General features: G+C 44.6%; 1 protein-coding gene across 1 annotated transcript; it reads left to right on the forward strand.

Moving 5' to 3' along the window:
- The first annotated feature begins 2,281 nt into the window (after positions 1–2,281).
- On the forward strand, positions 2,282–15,500 carry LOC142735396 (uncharacterized). Its single transcript, XM_075849589.1, has 7 exons — positions 2,282–2,463; positions 9,149–9,265; positions 9,472–9,660; positions 9,745–10,048; positions 10,160–10,257; positions 10,914–11,019; positions 13,363–15,500. The coding sequence occupies exons 1-7, from the start codon at positions 2,347–2,349 to the stop codon at positions 14,481–14,483; spliced, it is 2,052 nt and encodes a 683-aa protein (XP_075705704.1). The 5' UTR covers positions 2,282–2,346; the 3' UTR covers positions 14,484–15,500.
- Positions 15,501–15,919: the final 419 nt, after the last annotated feature.

Here is a 15,919-nt window from a genome sequence, read left to right on the forward strand (position 1 = left end):
GTAATATGTGAGGAGTACATCAGGGTATATGTAATATGTGAGGAGTACATCAGGGTATATGTAATATGTGAGGAGTACATCAGGGTATATGTAATATGTGAGGAGTACATCAGGGTATATGTAATATGTGAGGAGCACATCAGGGTATATGTAATATGTGAGGAGTACATCAGGGTATATGTAATATGTGAGGAGTACATCAGGGTATATGTAATATGTGAGGAGTACATCAGGGTATATGTAATATGTGAGGAGTACATCAGGATATATGTAATATGTGAGGAGTACATCAGGGTATATGTAATATGTGAGGAGTACATCAGGGTATATGTAATATGTGAGGAGTACATCAGTGGTATATGTAATCTGTGCGGAGTACATCAGTGTATATGTAATATGTGCGGAGTACATCAGGGCATAATAAGAGGGTATAATAATGGGGTAAATAATACAATTATCCATAGATGTGTGTTACGCTGTGAAGCGATCCGTTATGCACAGGCCGGTGTCACACTGATAAACGGTTTTCTTTCTTATCCCCCTTTTGTAACGCTCTGCACCTTTTGGGGACTTTTTCTCCTTCGTAGTTTGGGAAATATTGCTGGGAAAGTTTTGCGCTGGTATAATACGGGCGCCCTCGCTTCCAGCGGATGTGCTATGTCCCTCCTCTTTCCTAGTCCCTAAATACTAGGTCCCTGAAGCTGAAGGAATGTTCCCCTCCGGCCTGTGCATTGAGATGTTTTTCATCACCGCATTACTAGTGCCGTAACTTTTTTGTTTTTCAGTTGATTGAGCGGTGTGCGGGCTTGTTTTTTTGCGAGACGGGCTGTAGATTTTATTGGTACCATTTTAGAACACATACGACTTTTTGATCACTTTTTATTTCATTTTTTGGTAAAGGAAATGACCAAAAACAAGCAATTCCGGAATAGTTTTTTATTGGTTTTTTTTATCGGCATCCACAGTGCGCCCTAAATGACATGTTAGCTTTATTCTGCGGGTCGATACGATTACGGCGATACCAAATTTATATAGTTTTTTTTATGTATTGCGGCTTTTGCACAATAAAATCACTTTTTTTATAAAATCATTTGTTTTCTGTGTCGCCATATTCTAAGACCCATAACTTTATTATTTTTGCGTGCACAAAGCGGTGTCAGGATTTATTTTTTGCGGGACGGATTGTCGTTTTTATTAGTACTATTTTGGAGTAAATGTGACTTTTTGATCACTTTTTCTAGCATTTTTTGGAAGGAGATGTGACCTAAAAACAAAGATCCTGGCGCTGTTTTTCATTGTTTTTTTTTTACCGCGTTCACCGTGCGGGATAAATTACATAATAGTTTTGTAGTTTGGGTCGTTACGGACGCGGCGATACCAATTATGTATAGTTTTTTTTATTTTTACGTTTTTTTCCCATAATAAAAGACTTACTATGGGAAAAAAGTCAGTTTAGCTTTATTTTTATTTGAAAAGTGTGTGTTTTTATTGTTTTACCACATTTTTATTATCTTTTTTTTTACTTTTCTGACTTGTCCCACTAGGGGACATGAGGGTCTGATGCCCCGATCGCTACTCTAATACACTGCACTACATACGTAGTGCAGTGTATTAGCGCTGTCAGTTATTCACTGACAGCAAGCCTATGAGGACGCGCCGCAGGCGGGTCCTCATCGGCTCCCGTACAAGGCAGACTCGGACGACATTTTCTGGCGTCCGATTGCCACAGCAACCCAGCGATTGCATCACTGGGTTGCCGATCGATGCATCTGAGGGGTTAATCTGCCGGATCGGAGAGTAGCTCCGGTCCTGGCAGTTACAGGAGGGTGCCAGCTGTATAATACAGCTGTCACCCAGCGGTGATGGTGCCGGCTCTGCTTCTGAGCCCGCACCATCACTGCGCCGTACATATACGGCGCTTTGCGGGAAGCACCTCCCGACAGCGCCGTACATGTACGGCGCATGTCGGGAAGGGGTTAAAGTTACATTCATGTAAAATACTAAATAGGACGACGTTATGTTATATTACAGATAGGTGACCCTCTCATCTCTTATGGTCAGCAGCACTGAGCCCTCCTACTACTCAGGCAGCCGTCTACAGTGTAGTAGGGAGGAAAAAATGGCCACGAAGTTGCTGCTTGCCAAACAGCGCGTGCGCAGTATCATAACGCGGATCGCTTGAGGTGAGGTCACGTGGTCCACCGAGGACGGAAGTGACGCTGCGGAGGAGAGGATTACTTCCGGGGTGAGTCGCTGGCGGGTCAGTGTGTGTCAGGTGTGTGATCGTACGGAGTCTCCTGACAGAGAGATGTCCTGATATATTATACAGCGGTCACTGCAGCGGTAATGGAGGAAACCTCATCCTGCTCCTCCTGCTGCAGTGTCTGCTCCTCTGTAATGTTATGGAAGGTTTATAAGATATCTGTGGACACGGTGGGGGTAGAGTTACCAAGTATATGTCAGGTATATTTCTCCACTGTCCCCTATATACAGGACTCCTCCGCTGTCCCCCTATATACAGGACTCCTCCACTGTCCCCCCTATATACAGAACTCCTCCGCTGTCCCCCTATATACAGAACTTCTCCGCTGTCCCCCTATATACAGGACTCCTCCGCTGTCCCCCTATATACAGAACTCCTCCGCTGTCCCCCTATGTACAGTACTTCTCCGCTGTTCCCCCTATATACAGCATTCCTCTACTATCCCCCTATATACAGGACTCCTCCGCTGTCCCCTATATACAGGACTCCTCCACTGTCCACCTATATACAGGACAGCTCCGCTGTCCCCCCTATGTACAGGACTCCGCTGTCCCCCCTATATACAGGACTCCTCCGCTGTCCCCCTATATACAGGACTCCTCCGCTGTCCCCCTATATACAGGACTCCTCCGCGGGCCCCCTATATACAGGACTCCTCCACTGTCCCCCTATATACAGGACTCCTCCGCTGTCCCCCCTATGTACAGGACTCCTTCGCTGTCCCCCTATGTACAGGACTCCTCCACTGTCCCCCCTATGTACAGGACTCCTCCGCTGTCCCCCTATATACAGGACTCCGCTGTCCCCCCCTATATACAGGACTCCTCCGCTGTCCCCCTATATACAGGACTCCTCCGCTGTGCCCCTATATACAGGACTCCTCCGCTGTCCCCCTATATGCAGGACTCCGCTGTCCCCCCTATGTACAGGACTCCTCCGCTGTCCCCCTATGTACAGGACTCCTCCGCTGTCCCCCTATGTACAGGACTTCTCCGCTGTTCCCCCTATATACAGGACTCCTCTACTATCTCCCTATATACAGGACTCCTCCGCTGTCCCCCTATATACAGGACTCCTCCGCTGTCCCCCTATATACAGGACTCCTCCACTGTCCTCCTATATACACGACAGCTCCGCTGTCCCCCTTATGTACAGGACTCCGCAGTCCCCCCTATATACAGGACTCCTCCGCTGTCCCCCTATATACAGGACTCCTACTGTCCCCCTATATAAGGGACTCCTCTACTGTCCCCCTATATACAGGACTCCTCTACTATCCCCCTATATACAGGACTCCTCCACTGTCCCCCTTTATAAAGAACTCCTCCACTGTCCCCCTATATTCAGGACTCCTCCACTGCTCTCCTATATACAGGACCCCTCCACTGTCCCCCTATATACAGGACTCCTCTACTATCCCCCTATATACAGGACTCCTCCGCTGTCCCTTATATACAGGACTCCTCTACTGTCCCCCTATATACAGGACTCCTACACTATCCCCCTATTCACAGGACTGCTCTACTCTCCTCCTATATACAGGACTCCTCTACTGTCCTCCTATATACAGGACTCCTCTACTGTCCCTCTATGTAGAGGACTCCTCTACTGTCCCTCTATACAGGACTCCTCTACTGTCCCTCTATATACAGGACTCCTCTAAAGGCTCATGGGCCCCGATGCAAAAATTCTTACTGCCCCCCCCCCCCGCAAACTTCACATGGCCGACGGTCCGCAGCTTTCAGCTGCATCGCTGGGTCTCCTAAGTGACCCAACAATGCAGCACTAGCAGCCGGGGGCGTCACTAAGGCTGGGTTCACACACTCTATTTACGGACGTAATTCGGGCGTTTTAGCATTGAATTACGTCCAAAAATGCGGCTCAAAAGCGTTGGCAAACATCAGCCCATTCATTTGAATGGGTCTTACGATGTTCTGTGCCGACGGTCATTTTTTTTTATGCGCCGCTGTCAAAAGGCGGCGCGTAAAAAAGACGCCCGCGTCAAAGAAGTGCTTGTCACTTCTTCAGAAATAAATGGAGCCGTTTTCCATGGACTCAATAGAAAAACAGCTCCAATTACGTCCGTAATGGACGCAGCGAAAGACGCCTGCACATGCCTTTACGTCTGAAATTACGGTGCTGTTTTCAGGAGAAAATTTCAGCCGTAACAGACGTTGCCGTGTGAACATACCCTCAGGGCTTAAAATGTCAGGGAAATAGCCCCAATACATATGTGTCTGCCCAAAAAAAAGTGTGTATATGAGACAGCATATCTATAGCACTACGACCCTATAAACTATGGATAGGATTAGATACAGTGGCTCAGCAGACAGTATCACACATAATAGGATTAGATACAGTGGCTCAGAAGGCAGTATGACACATGATAGGATTAGATACAGTGGCCCAGCAGACAGTATCACACATGATAGAATTAGATACAGTGGCTCAGCAGACAGTACCACACATGATAGGATTAGATACAGTGGCTCAGCAGACAGTACCACCCATGATAGGATTAGATACAATGGCTCAGCAGACAGTATCACACATGATCGGATTAGATATAGGGTCCAGCAGACAGTATCACACATGATAGGATTAGATACAGTGGCTCAGCAGACAGTATCACACATGATCGGATTAGATATAGGGCCCAGCAGACTGTATCACACATGATTGAATTAGATACACAGCTCAGCAGACAGTATCACACATGATTGGATTAGATACAGGGCCCAGCTCGCTGACATTGCGGCTCCAGCGCTGGACCCAGGAAAGGTAAGAATAATAATTTTGCTTCTTTATGTGTTACTCATTATTTTTGTGTGTTTGTGTTTTTTTTACCGGTTCGGTTGTTGGACTTCGGATTCGAGGACTTCAATGACGGCGTTTTTTTTATTCTTAATAAAATGGCTAATAAGGGTTGTGTTTTTTTATTTCAATAAAATATTTTTTCTATGTGCTTGTATCTTTTTAAACTTTATTATCACCGCCTTAGTAATTGCCGCTGGCTGATTGACAACCTCCATTACTAAGGCGAGGCTTAATGTTAGCCGGTGCAGAGGCCAACCCTAACCCCCATTATTACCCGGGTACCCACCGCCACCAGGAGTATTGGGAAGAGCCGGGTACGAACCAGTACCCGACCATCTGTAGTGACGGGCAGGCATCGGGGTGGCCGCAAGCTGGCAGTATTAGGCTGGGGAAGGCCAAAAACAGTGGCCCTTCCCACCCTTGTAATGCTGCCTGCTGCTGCTGTGTTGTATCTGGCTGTTTTTGAAAATTTGGGGGGACCCCACATCGTTCTTTCCAATTATTTTTTTTTTATTTTTTTTTAAATGACGTGGGGTCCCCCCCATTTTTCATAACCAGCCAGATACAATAAAGCAGCAGCAGCTTAGCATCACCAGGCTAGGAAGGGCCACTGTTTTTGGCCTTTCCCCTCCTGATACTACCAGCCTGCGGCCGCCCCAGTGGCCGACCATCTCTACAGATGGTCAGGTACTGGATGGTACCCGGCTCTTCCCAGCACCCCTGGTGGCGGTGGGTACCGGGGTTATAATGGGGGTTAGTGTTCGCCTCTGCACCGGCTAACACTAAGCCCCGCCTTAGCAATGGATGCTGTCAATCAGCCGGCGGCCATTACTAAGGCGGTAGTAATATAGTTTAAAAAAAAACACAAAGACACAGAAAAAATATTTTATTGAAATAAAAAAAAGCCCCACACAGCCCTCATTAACCATTTTATTGATAATAAAAAAAAAAGCTGTCATCGAAGTAGTCCTGGAATCCGACGTAGTCCAACGACCGAACCCGTAAGAAAACACACAAAAAATGATTAGTAACACGTGTGTTAGGCTTAGATACAGAGCCCATGTGTGATACTGTCTGTGGGACCCTGTATCTAAGCCTACCACAACGTAGGCTTAGATACAGGGTCCAGCAGACAGTAATCTTATACAGTATAAGATTACTGTGTGCTGGAGCCCCGTATCTAAACCTACAGTGTGGTAGGCTTATATGCAGGGCCCATCAGACAGGATCACACATGGGCCATGTATCTAAGCCTACCATGTGATTGGCTTAGATACAGGGCCCAGCAGACAGGATCACGCATGGGCAATGTATCTAAGCCTACCATGTGATTGGCTTAGATACAGGGCCCAGCAGACAGGATCACGCATGGGCCATGTATCTAAGCCTACCACGTGATTGGCTTAGATACAGGGCCCAGCAGACCGGATCACACAATCTGTGATCCTGTCTCATGGGCCCCCTAAGCCTGCTACATCGTAGGCTTAGGGGTTGTACAGTCCCTAAACATTGATGGCCTATCCTCAGGATAGGCCATCAATAGCTGATGTGTCTCTCGGGACCCGCAAATCAGCTGTTTTGAAGGGGCCGCAGCACTCGTACGAGAGCTGCTTCCCCTTCATTTCACTACTCGCCCACACTGTGAATCGCCGACACGGATTCACAGTGTGACCGGAATGAAGGGGAGCAGCTCTCGTACGAGTGCTGCGGCCCCTTCAAAACAGCTGATTGGCGGGTCCCGGGAGTCGGACCCCGCCAGTCAGGGCTAAAATCACCTTCCTCTTCGGTCGCGGCGGGAGTTCTGTCGTCTCGATGCTGTGCGCGGCGCATAGCGCTGTGACGTCATGCGCTGCGCACAGCGCTTGACGTCAGGACCTCCGCTGCGATCCGGAACCAGGAAGGTAAGTAAAGTATGTTACTATAGTAACAGGGTCCCGCGGCCCAAGTTACTATAGTAACTTTTTATTGATGTGGTGCGGGGGGCCGTGGGCCCCCCTGACTTCGGGGCCCGGTCACAATTACGACCGCTGCGACCCCTATAGCTACGCCAGTGCCCCCTATATACAGGACTCCTACTATTCCCCTATATACAGGACTCCTCTACTATGCCGCTATATACAGGACTCCTCTACTGTCCCTCTATATACAGGACTCCTCTACTGTCCCCCTATATACAGGACTCCTCTACTATTCCCCTATATACTGGACTCCTCCACTGTCCCCCGATATACAGGACTTCTACGCTGTCCTCTTATGTACAGGACTCCTCTACTATTCCCCTATATACTGAACTCCTCTACTATGCCGCTATATACAGGACTCCTCCACTATCCCCCGATATACAGGACATCTACGCTGTCCTCTTATATAAAGGACTTGGCTGTGTGCTGTCCTGTATCTCTTCTAGTGGCTGTTACTATAGATGCCGACTTACAAGAGCTGGGTGACCGGAGAACAGGATCTTGGAGTGGACCAAAAATGAGTGAGGCCTGAGCTTGCGAGCAGTTCAGCAGTCCATCACTGGTCAAGACTAAGATTACTCCCGCAGCAGAACTAATTTGTAGCCTGGTGGGAACCAGTCAGAAGTCAGGGATGATGTCAAGAGTCAGGGCTGAAATATAGTGCCATGAATCAGAACCAAGGACAACTATGGACAGAAAACAGGACCCAGGAAATACCAGGAGAGCAATTAGGATCGGATAAACCAAGGAAGAGACTTACAAAGGAACGCTTTTTCTGCTGATCTGATCCCAGTTTTAGAACAAATAAAGTGGTGACAGATGTTGGGCCGTGTAAACGAGGCAGCTCATTGATCGGCGCTCGTTTTCTCCCATCACACAGAGCAATGATTGCCGAAGTATAGGGACGAGCGCTCGTCCCTCCGATCGCTCGTCCCTATACATTTTCATCCTGTCGGCAGCACGCCTCCCGGTCTACACACAGGGAGACATGTGAGTGTTTGCTCGTTTATCGGCTGATTGTTGCCCTTATTACACAGGGCAATGATCGTGAACAAGCCTTCATATGAACACTTCCGATCATTGGCCCATGTTATAGGGCCTTAACGGTTCCTTAAATGCAAGTAGGTGGCTAATAAATCAAGTGAGTAAGACAGATCAGGAACCATATAAAGCGGTGATCGAAAGAAAAGAGAGATTCCCGGTGGCTGAAAAAGAGGTTAGAAGCAAACTGTAAACCAGAGTTCCCTTCAAAACTTGGAGACTTCAGATTTTAGGGATGAGTTCAAGTCCTGCTCCTCTTGCGTTAGGCCACGCGCCCAGCTTTCTCAGTTTGGGGCTGCCTCTTAAAGAGTACCTATCACTAGGTATAGGTAATATAAGTTGAACTGGTTTACTGCAGAATCTGCTTAAGATTATAAGTAGTATATCCGTAAAGAGCAGGCCAGTAGTCGGAGCTAGATGGACAGTGAAGTGCCAGAGCATAACCAAGAACGTGATGGGTACAAACCAGAAATAATGGCTGATGTGCGTCCTAAAATACAGCGGCCCGAATTGGGACCAGCAACAAAACGCTGATCAGAGGGGTTGTATTTAATCGGTGGGCGTCCGACACCCGGATCCCGCACCGATCAGCTGCTCTGGGCACCGTATGTCCGTGTAAGAAGCAGATGGCTCCGTTCACAGTATAGTGGCCAACCGCAGTACTGCAGCTCTGCTCCTATTCAAGTGAACAGGAGCAGAGTTGCAGTTCTGCAGAACAGCCACTATACAGTGTACAGAGCCGTCCGCTTCCTGCATATACAGCCGGAGCAGCTGATCGGTGCAGGCTCCGGGTGTTGGACCCCCCACCGATCATATACTGATGACCTTTCCTATGGATAGGCCATCAGTATGAAAAAACCACCCCATGCCCGGACAACCCCTTTAATTTACATATTTCCCTTTCCGGAGGGATAATACTTTTCCCTAAGGTCGAATTTCTCATAACTGATTCTTTAAACATGGTTTTGTTTTCATAAATGCCACAACTCATAAAATTACTTTTTTACTATTTTTTGTGAGAAAAACGATACATCTGACTTACCTTTTCCATTTATATGCCTCATAGTCTTCTCTACAAAACAATTCTTCTCTCCTTGACTCACCAATACTGAGGATGGAGAAGGGCAGAAATGAGAGTATATTAAGCTTAACACTGGAGATCATCTACCTGCTGATTGGTGAGGTGAGGAATTCTGGGAATTATATCTGATGACATCATCATTAGCTCTATGAATTAAGCCGGGACATGACTAGGGAGGTGAGGGATCTTGGGACTTATGACAACATGACCTGATCTCTATTAATAAAGTCAAAATATAAAATAGAGTTATTTGGGATTTTGGAAATGTGTATATACAGTGTTATCAGTGTCTCTCTCTCTCCACACAGCATTGTACAGTAGTGAAGAAAACATCTGGTGAATGTGTGACCCCCAGCAGCCGTCCCCATGTGTCAGGAGAAAATAATAGGTCCCAGAACCCCATCACGGAGCCTCCACCTCACTCACTGATCCATGAGAGAAACAATGAGAAGATCCTGGACCTCATCCATAAGATCATCGAGCTGCTGACTGGAGAGGTGACACTGCCGGGAATGCTGGGACATTATATAATAACACAAGGTATAATGTGTCTGGGTGATGACTGTATCATTGTGTGTCAGGTTCCTATAAGATGTCAGGACGTCGCCGTCTATTTCTCCATGGAGGAGTGGGAGTATCTAGAAGAACACGAGGATCTGTACAAGGAGGTCATGATGGAGGACCAACGGGACCACACATCACCGGGTAAGTGGGATCTGTACAAGGACGTCATGATGGAGGACCACCGGAACCACACACCTCCGGGTAAGTGGGATCTGTACAAGGACGTCATGATGGAGGACCACCGGAACCACACACCTCCGGGTAAGAGGGATCTGTACAAGGACGTCATGATGGAGGACCACCAGAACCACTCACCTCCGGGTAAAAGGAGACTTTCTTTGATGTAAAGAAGATACCCTTTTTTAAGGGAAACCTATCTCCTGATCATCACATATGCACATTTTATTTAGCCACTGTGTGTGTTTCCTACAGAAGGATCCAGTAAGAGAAATCCACCGGAGAGATGTCCCGGTTCTCTTTATTCCCAACATTGTCCAGAGGAAAATCGCAATGTCCAAGAGGATCATCAGGTAGATGAACCCAAAGAATTATTCAATACCAAATTAGATCTACTCTTTATTTGACCACTTATTTTTGACTAGCCTGTTGTCGGCCTTTAGGACCGATCCAATTTTTTTCTTTATCATTGCCGTGCTCTAAGAGACATAACTTATTTCAGTTTTATGAAACATATTTGGGGGAAATAGGGAAAAAAAAACATCAAATCCACTATCGTTTTAAAAAAAAGTTTGGATACTTTGCCCACTAGACAACTTGAAGCTTCAAATTTTTTTCCATTAATTTCATTGGCCGTTCAGATGCGGAAACCACTCCAAGATAGATAGGGCACAAAGCTTTTTTTTCCCCAAGCGGTCACACTGCCCAAGAAAAAAAGCAACTACCTCCTATTGAAATCGATGGAGGGAGATTTGGGTTTTTTTTTGGCGCTGATTCCTACATGGTTCCCATATCAAAATCAGTGCCAAATAACGCTGTGTAAACTCGGCCTAAGTACAGCAACCAATCACAGTGCAGCTCTCATTTTCCCAAACCAGTTTTATACAAAACTGAGCTCTACTTGATTGCTGTAGGCACCAAAGACAGTTTTCCTGTCGGTCAATTTGAATAAATCCGGTCCATTGTCCTGGTATAAATTGTAGGTTTTTGTTTTTACGTGTTGATCCAGGTTGAAGAGCTCATTGATATTAAAGTTGAAGTCCTAGAGGGAGAAGAACAGACATATGTGAGAGGTGATCAGCAGTGTACGAAGGAGGAGATTCCTATTAGCCCAGGTGAGTAATAACCACTAAATATACATGTTCTCCCGGTCCTCATTTCTTCTTCCCTCAATCTCCTGTTCTATACTCCCCTTAATAAATATATGGCTGCTGGGATCAGGGGTGCGGGAAATATCAGAAGTCATCACCCTTTAATGCCCTTTTACGCGGGCCAATGATAGGGCAAACAATAGTTCATATGAGCGCTCGTTCCCGATCATTGCTCTGGGCAATGATCAGCTGACGAACGAGCAAACCGGCTGATCGTGTCTTTTCTGCGGCCAATAAAATAGTCGCTAGTCGGCAGCACATCTACTGCAGACATGATGCGAATGCATGAGGGCGAACGATCGTAGTAATGATCGTTCATCCTCATACATTACCGATCATTGTTCCATGAGACGGAGCAAACGAGCGCCGATCGTCGATCAGGACTTGTTTTCACTAGGCCGTGAAAACAAGTCCTGATCGACGATGGAGCCGTCTGAAAGGCACTTTAGACTTCTGACCTCCTCCAATCATGACATTCAAAGGAGGTTTTCATGTTTTGCAGTTTAAGAAGAACCTGTAATCTGATTGTAAACTTTTGAATATCTCACAATCTGTAGAACAAACAAAAAGTCGTCCTCTAGTAGACTAGTGTTTTCTTTTTTGTTCCTTGTGCTTGTGGGAAGACATTTTTTGAATAAAGGAAAGAAAAAGCGGATGAGTTGAACATAGGAACCAATTATATTGATGCATGTAAAGAAACAGGCTCCAACTCAGACAACTTTTTGAAATGCAATGTTGCGACACCATGAGTATTTACCCCCTCACAAGTGCATCTGAGATGTGTATTCACAGTTCTACAGAGCAAGTGAAAGTGCGCACATGTTTTCTATTTTTTAGTTTATCAGGAAGTTTTTTGTAAAAAAAACAAAAAAAAACAACCAAAACCTCGTGTTCTCCCATCACAGGCCCCACATTACGCCTGGAACCAGAGGAGGTGCGGAGGCTCACAGAGCGACACTTTATGGCACCAATCCCCTCAACGGCAAACCGAAGATACCCCCAAAGAAAGTGCCGTCTCTGCACCAAACGAGGCCAAAGGAAGGATACTCGTTATTGTTGCCCAGATTGCCCTTCTATGCCACCCCTATGTTTTTCTAATTGCTTTAAAATTTATCACACTGAGCCCTGCCTTTGACTTAGTCCCATCGGCAGCTTTTAAAGTAGATTTTTATCCCTACCAGTATAGTTGTTTTGTTTTTATTCATGAATTATACAAGTATAGCTGCATAACTAGTTCAAAACTGAGGGGTAGGACAATGTATTTCTAAAAAAAAAATCTGAAAAATATATATAAAAAAACAAATTTTACAATATAGCTGTCTATTTATTTTTGCAGTGTCTATTGCTCTAAATTAATATTAAAAAATAATACCCTCTTTGTCTATGATTGCCACACTATATCCAAAAAGTTTCACAAATAATGTGGTTATCAACATACTCACGAGTTGTCAGAATTTTCCGAAGTTTTTCGACATTACTTCTTATTCTTATAGTAGGGCCTTTACATAAGTTTCGAGGTGGACGGTCACTGAGCTAGAAGGTGTGAATGAGCCACGGTGCTAGGCCTTGGAGGCTGGGAAATATAGTCTACATATATCTCTTCCATCTTCGGACCTTCCAGACTATCCTGCAATGTTGATGATAGATCACTTATCACATCTCGCAATTCCTGAATTTAAATATTTGTGTTTGAGGCTCGGCCTCGTTTCACAAATTCTGTAAACCAATTAGTCATCGCTACCTTAGCCACTACTATCTTAGACACCCTAATCTAAAGGGAACCCTATCCTTGTGATTTGTTTACTTTAAAGGGTTTGTCCACTCCAAAAAAATTGATGGCCTATCCTCCGGTTAGGCTATTAATATGTGATCGGTCGGGCTCCCGGGAACCGCCACCGATCAGCTGTTTTGAAGGGGCCGCAGCAGAAATGAAGGGGAAGTATCGCACGTATAAGCACCATGGCTTCTTCAAAACAGCTGATCGGCGGGGGTGTCGGGAGTCAGAACCCGACCGATCACATATTGATTGTCTATCCTGAGGATAGGCTATACATTTTTTTTGACTGGAAAACCCCTTTAAATTTCTGTATTTTTAAAGTAGTTTACAACTATTGGTATGTATAATTAATGTCGGTAGATAAGGACTTTGTTTGCTGTAATTTTTTTTTTTTATCGATTTAAAGGAAGGAAAAAGTATCCACTGATATTGATGAATTACTATCATTTTTTTTATACATATCTTGTTACAGTTTAAAAAAAAAAAAGGATATAATGATATTAATAATGATAATCTGTTTTCATCCTCAGCATATGACTGTACCAAGAGTTTGGAAGGACATATTCTTTTATTTCCAGACTGTGCAGTAGAAGATACTGATATCACACAAGATTTTACCGAACATGTAAATCACATTGGGGAGAAACCATATTCATGTTCGGAATGTGGGGGATGTTTCACTCAGAAGTCAGGTCTGGTTAAACATGAGAAAATTCACACTGGAGAAAATACTTTTTTCTGTTTAGATTGTGGAAAATGTTTCATTCATAGGTCAACTCTTGTTGAACATCAGAGAATTCACACATTGGAGAGGCAATTTTCATGTTCGGAATGTGGAAAGAGTTTTACCCAAAAATTAAATTTAATTGAACATCATAAAATTCACACAGAGGAGAAGCCATTTCTCTGTTCAGAATGCGGTAAATGTTTTACCAAGAAGTTATATCTTGTTCAACACCAGAGAATGCACACGGGGGAAAGGCCATTTTCATGTTTAGAATGTGAGAAATGTTTTACCCAAAAATCAGGTCTCATTAAACATCACACAAGTCACACAGGGGAGAAGCCATTTTCCTGTTTTGAATGTGGGAAATGTTTCACCAAAAAACGAAATCTCTCTGAACATCAGAGAATTCACACCGGTGAGAGGCCGTTTTCATGTTCTGAATGTGGGAAATGTTTCACCAAGAAGACGGGTCTTCTCGAACATCAGAAAATTCACACAGGAGAGAAACCATTTTCCTGTGCGGAATGTGGGTCAAGGTTTACAAACAAAGCTGGTCTTATTAGACATCAAAAAATTCACACTGGGCAGAAGCCATTCTCCTGTTTTGAATGTGGAAAATGTTTTGCCCAGAAATCAAATCTTGTCAATCATAAAAAAACTCACACGGGGGAGAAACCGTTCCCTTGTTTCGAATGTAGGAAATGTTTTACCAAGAAATCAAGTCTTGTTGAACATCAGAAAATTCACACAGGGGAGCGGCCGTTTCCATGTCAGAAGTGTGGAAAGCGTTTTACATATAAGACGGGTCTTATTTATCACCTGAGAATTCACACGGGCGAGAAGCCATTTTCATGTTCAGACTGCGGGAAATGTTTTACCCAAAAATCAAGTCTAATTAAACATCATCAAACTCACACAAGGTAGAAAACATCCTTTGATATGAATGTGAGCGATATCTTAAGTCAAATCTCCTAAAGTATCCGTTTCTACCCAGACATTCACAAGTTCGTTTCAAATTTGAGTAAAATTAGTATTGATTTTCTACTCCTAAATTATACATTTTTGGGCCAAGACGATTGGGTTCAAAGGAGACTAAAACAAGTGCTGATTAAGTTTTTCTTTGTTTTTTTTAATCAACAAGCTTGTATGTTTTAATGAGTCACAGTCTAATGAGCCGACTTGAGAATGCAGACTCTTTCTGATAGGGTATGTTCACACGAGGGCGTCCGTTACGGCTGAAATTACGGGGATGTTTCAGCCTGAAAACATCCCCGTAATTTCAGCCGTACCGGCATGTGCAGGCGCTTGAACGCCGCGTCAATTACGGCCGTAATTAGCGCTGCTATTCATTGGAGTCAATGAATAACGGCTCTAATTACGGCCAAAGAAGTGACAGGTCACTTCTTTGACGCGGGCGTCTATTTACGCGCCGTCTTTTGACAGCGGCGCGTAAATAGACGCCTCGTGTGAACAGACAAACGTCTGCCCATTGCTTTCAATGGGCAGATGTTTGTCAGCGCTATTGAGGCGCTATTTTCGGGCGTAATTCGGGGCAAAAACGCCCGATTTACGTCCGTAAATAGGCCGTGTGAACATACCCATACACGGAACCAGTTTCCTGCTAACTGCTCCTCTTCCATCTTGCTTAGTCTTTTGTTTTTGTCTTCACGTAGTACTGTTGCATCTATCCCGACACTGGTCCAGGACTTTTCTTCTTTTCTTTCTACTTATTTCCATAGAAAACGTAGCACTTCTATATCTTGATTATGTTTTAGGTTATGTTTAACACATAATGTGTATTCTTTGGTCATATTCTAGAAATATTATTTAGGAGACTCATTAAAAATTACAATACATTCTAGGAACTTTTTTGTAAATCATGATGATCACGTGTCAAAGTGGCATATCACGATCCAAAGATTAAAAGTATCTTGACCTAACCAAGGGAACATGTTTTATGTATAAATGTTGATGAGAAGGTAAAGAAAATATTACATTGACCGCAATTTTTGTATGATTTTGAACGTTAATTCAGAGAGGCTGTTGCCATGATCATAAGCACATTTTAAAAGCTTCTCAAAGCACTATGTTATACACGATCTGGGATGGTGTCTGCAGCGCAACGACAGGGTGTCTCTGAAGTTCCCTATATCATTGGAGATTATTATCAGACCATTCTTGTGGCCTTTTCCAAATAATAAGGAATCGGTCATAATGCAATTTCCCAATAGGGCCACAGTTTTCAGTTCCAGTCACAAAGATCCACACTGAAGTCTACAAATGCTTTAGGCTTAATTCACACGACCGTGTTCGGTCTGTGAAATATGGTCCGCATGTCGACAGTATTTCCGGGACCGAAC

The sequence above is a fragment of the Rhinoderma darwinii genome, unplaced genomic scaffold, assembly GCF_050947455.1.
Source record: "Rhinoderma darwinii isolate aRhiDar2 unplaced genomic scaffold, aRhiDar2.hap1 Scaffold_998, whole genome shotgun sequence".
In the NCBI taxonomy this organism is placed as follows: Eukaryota; Metazoa; Chordata; class Amphibia; order Anura; family Rhinodermatidae; genus Rhinoderma; species Rhinoderma darwinii.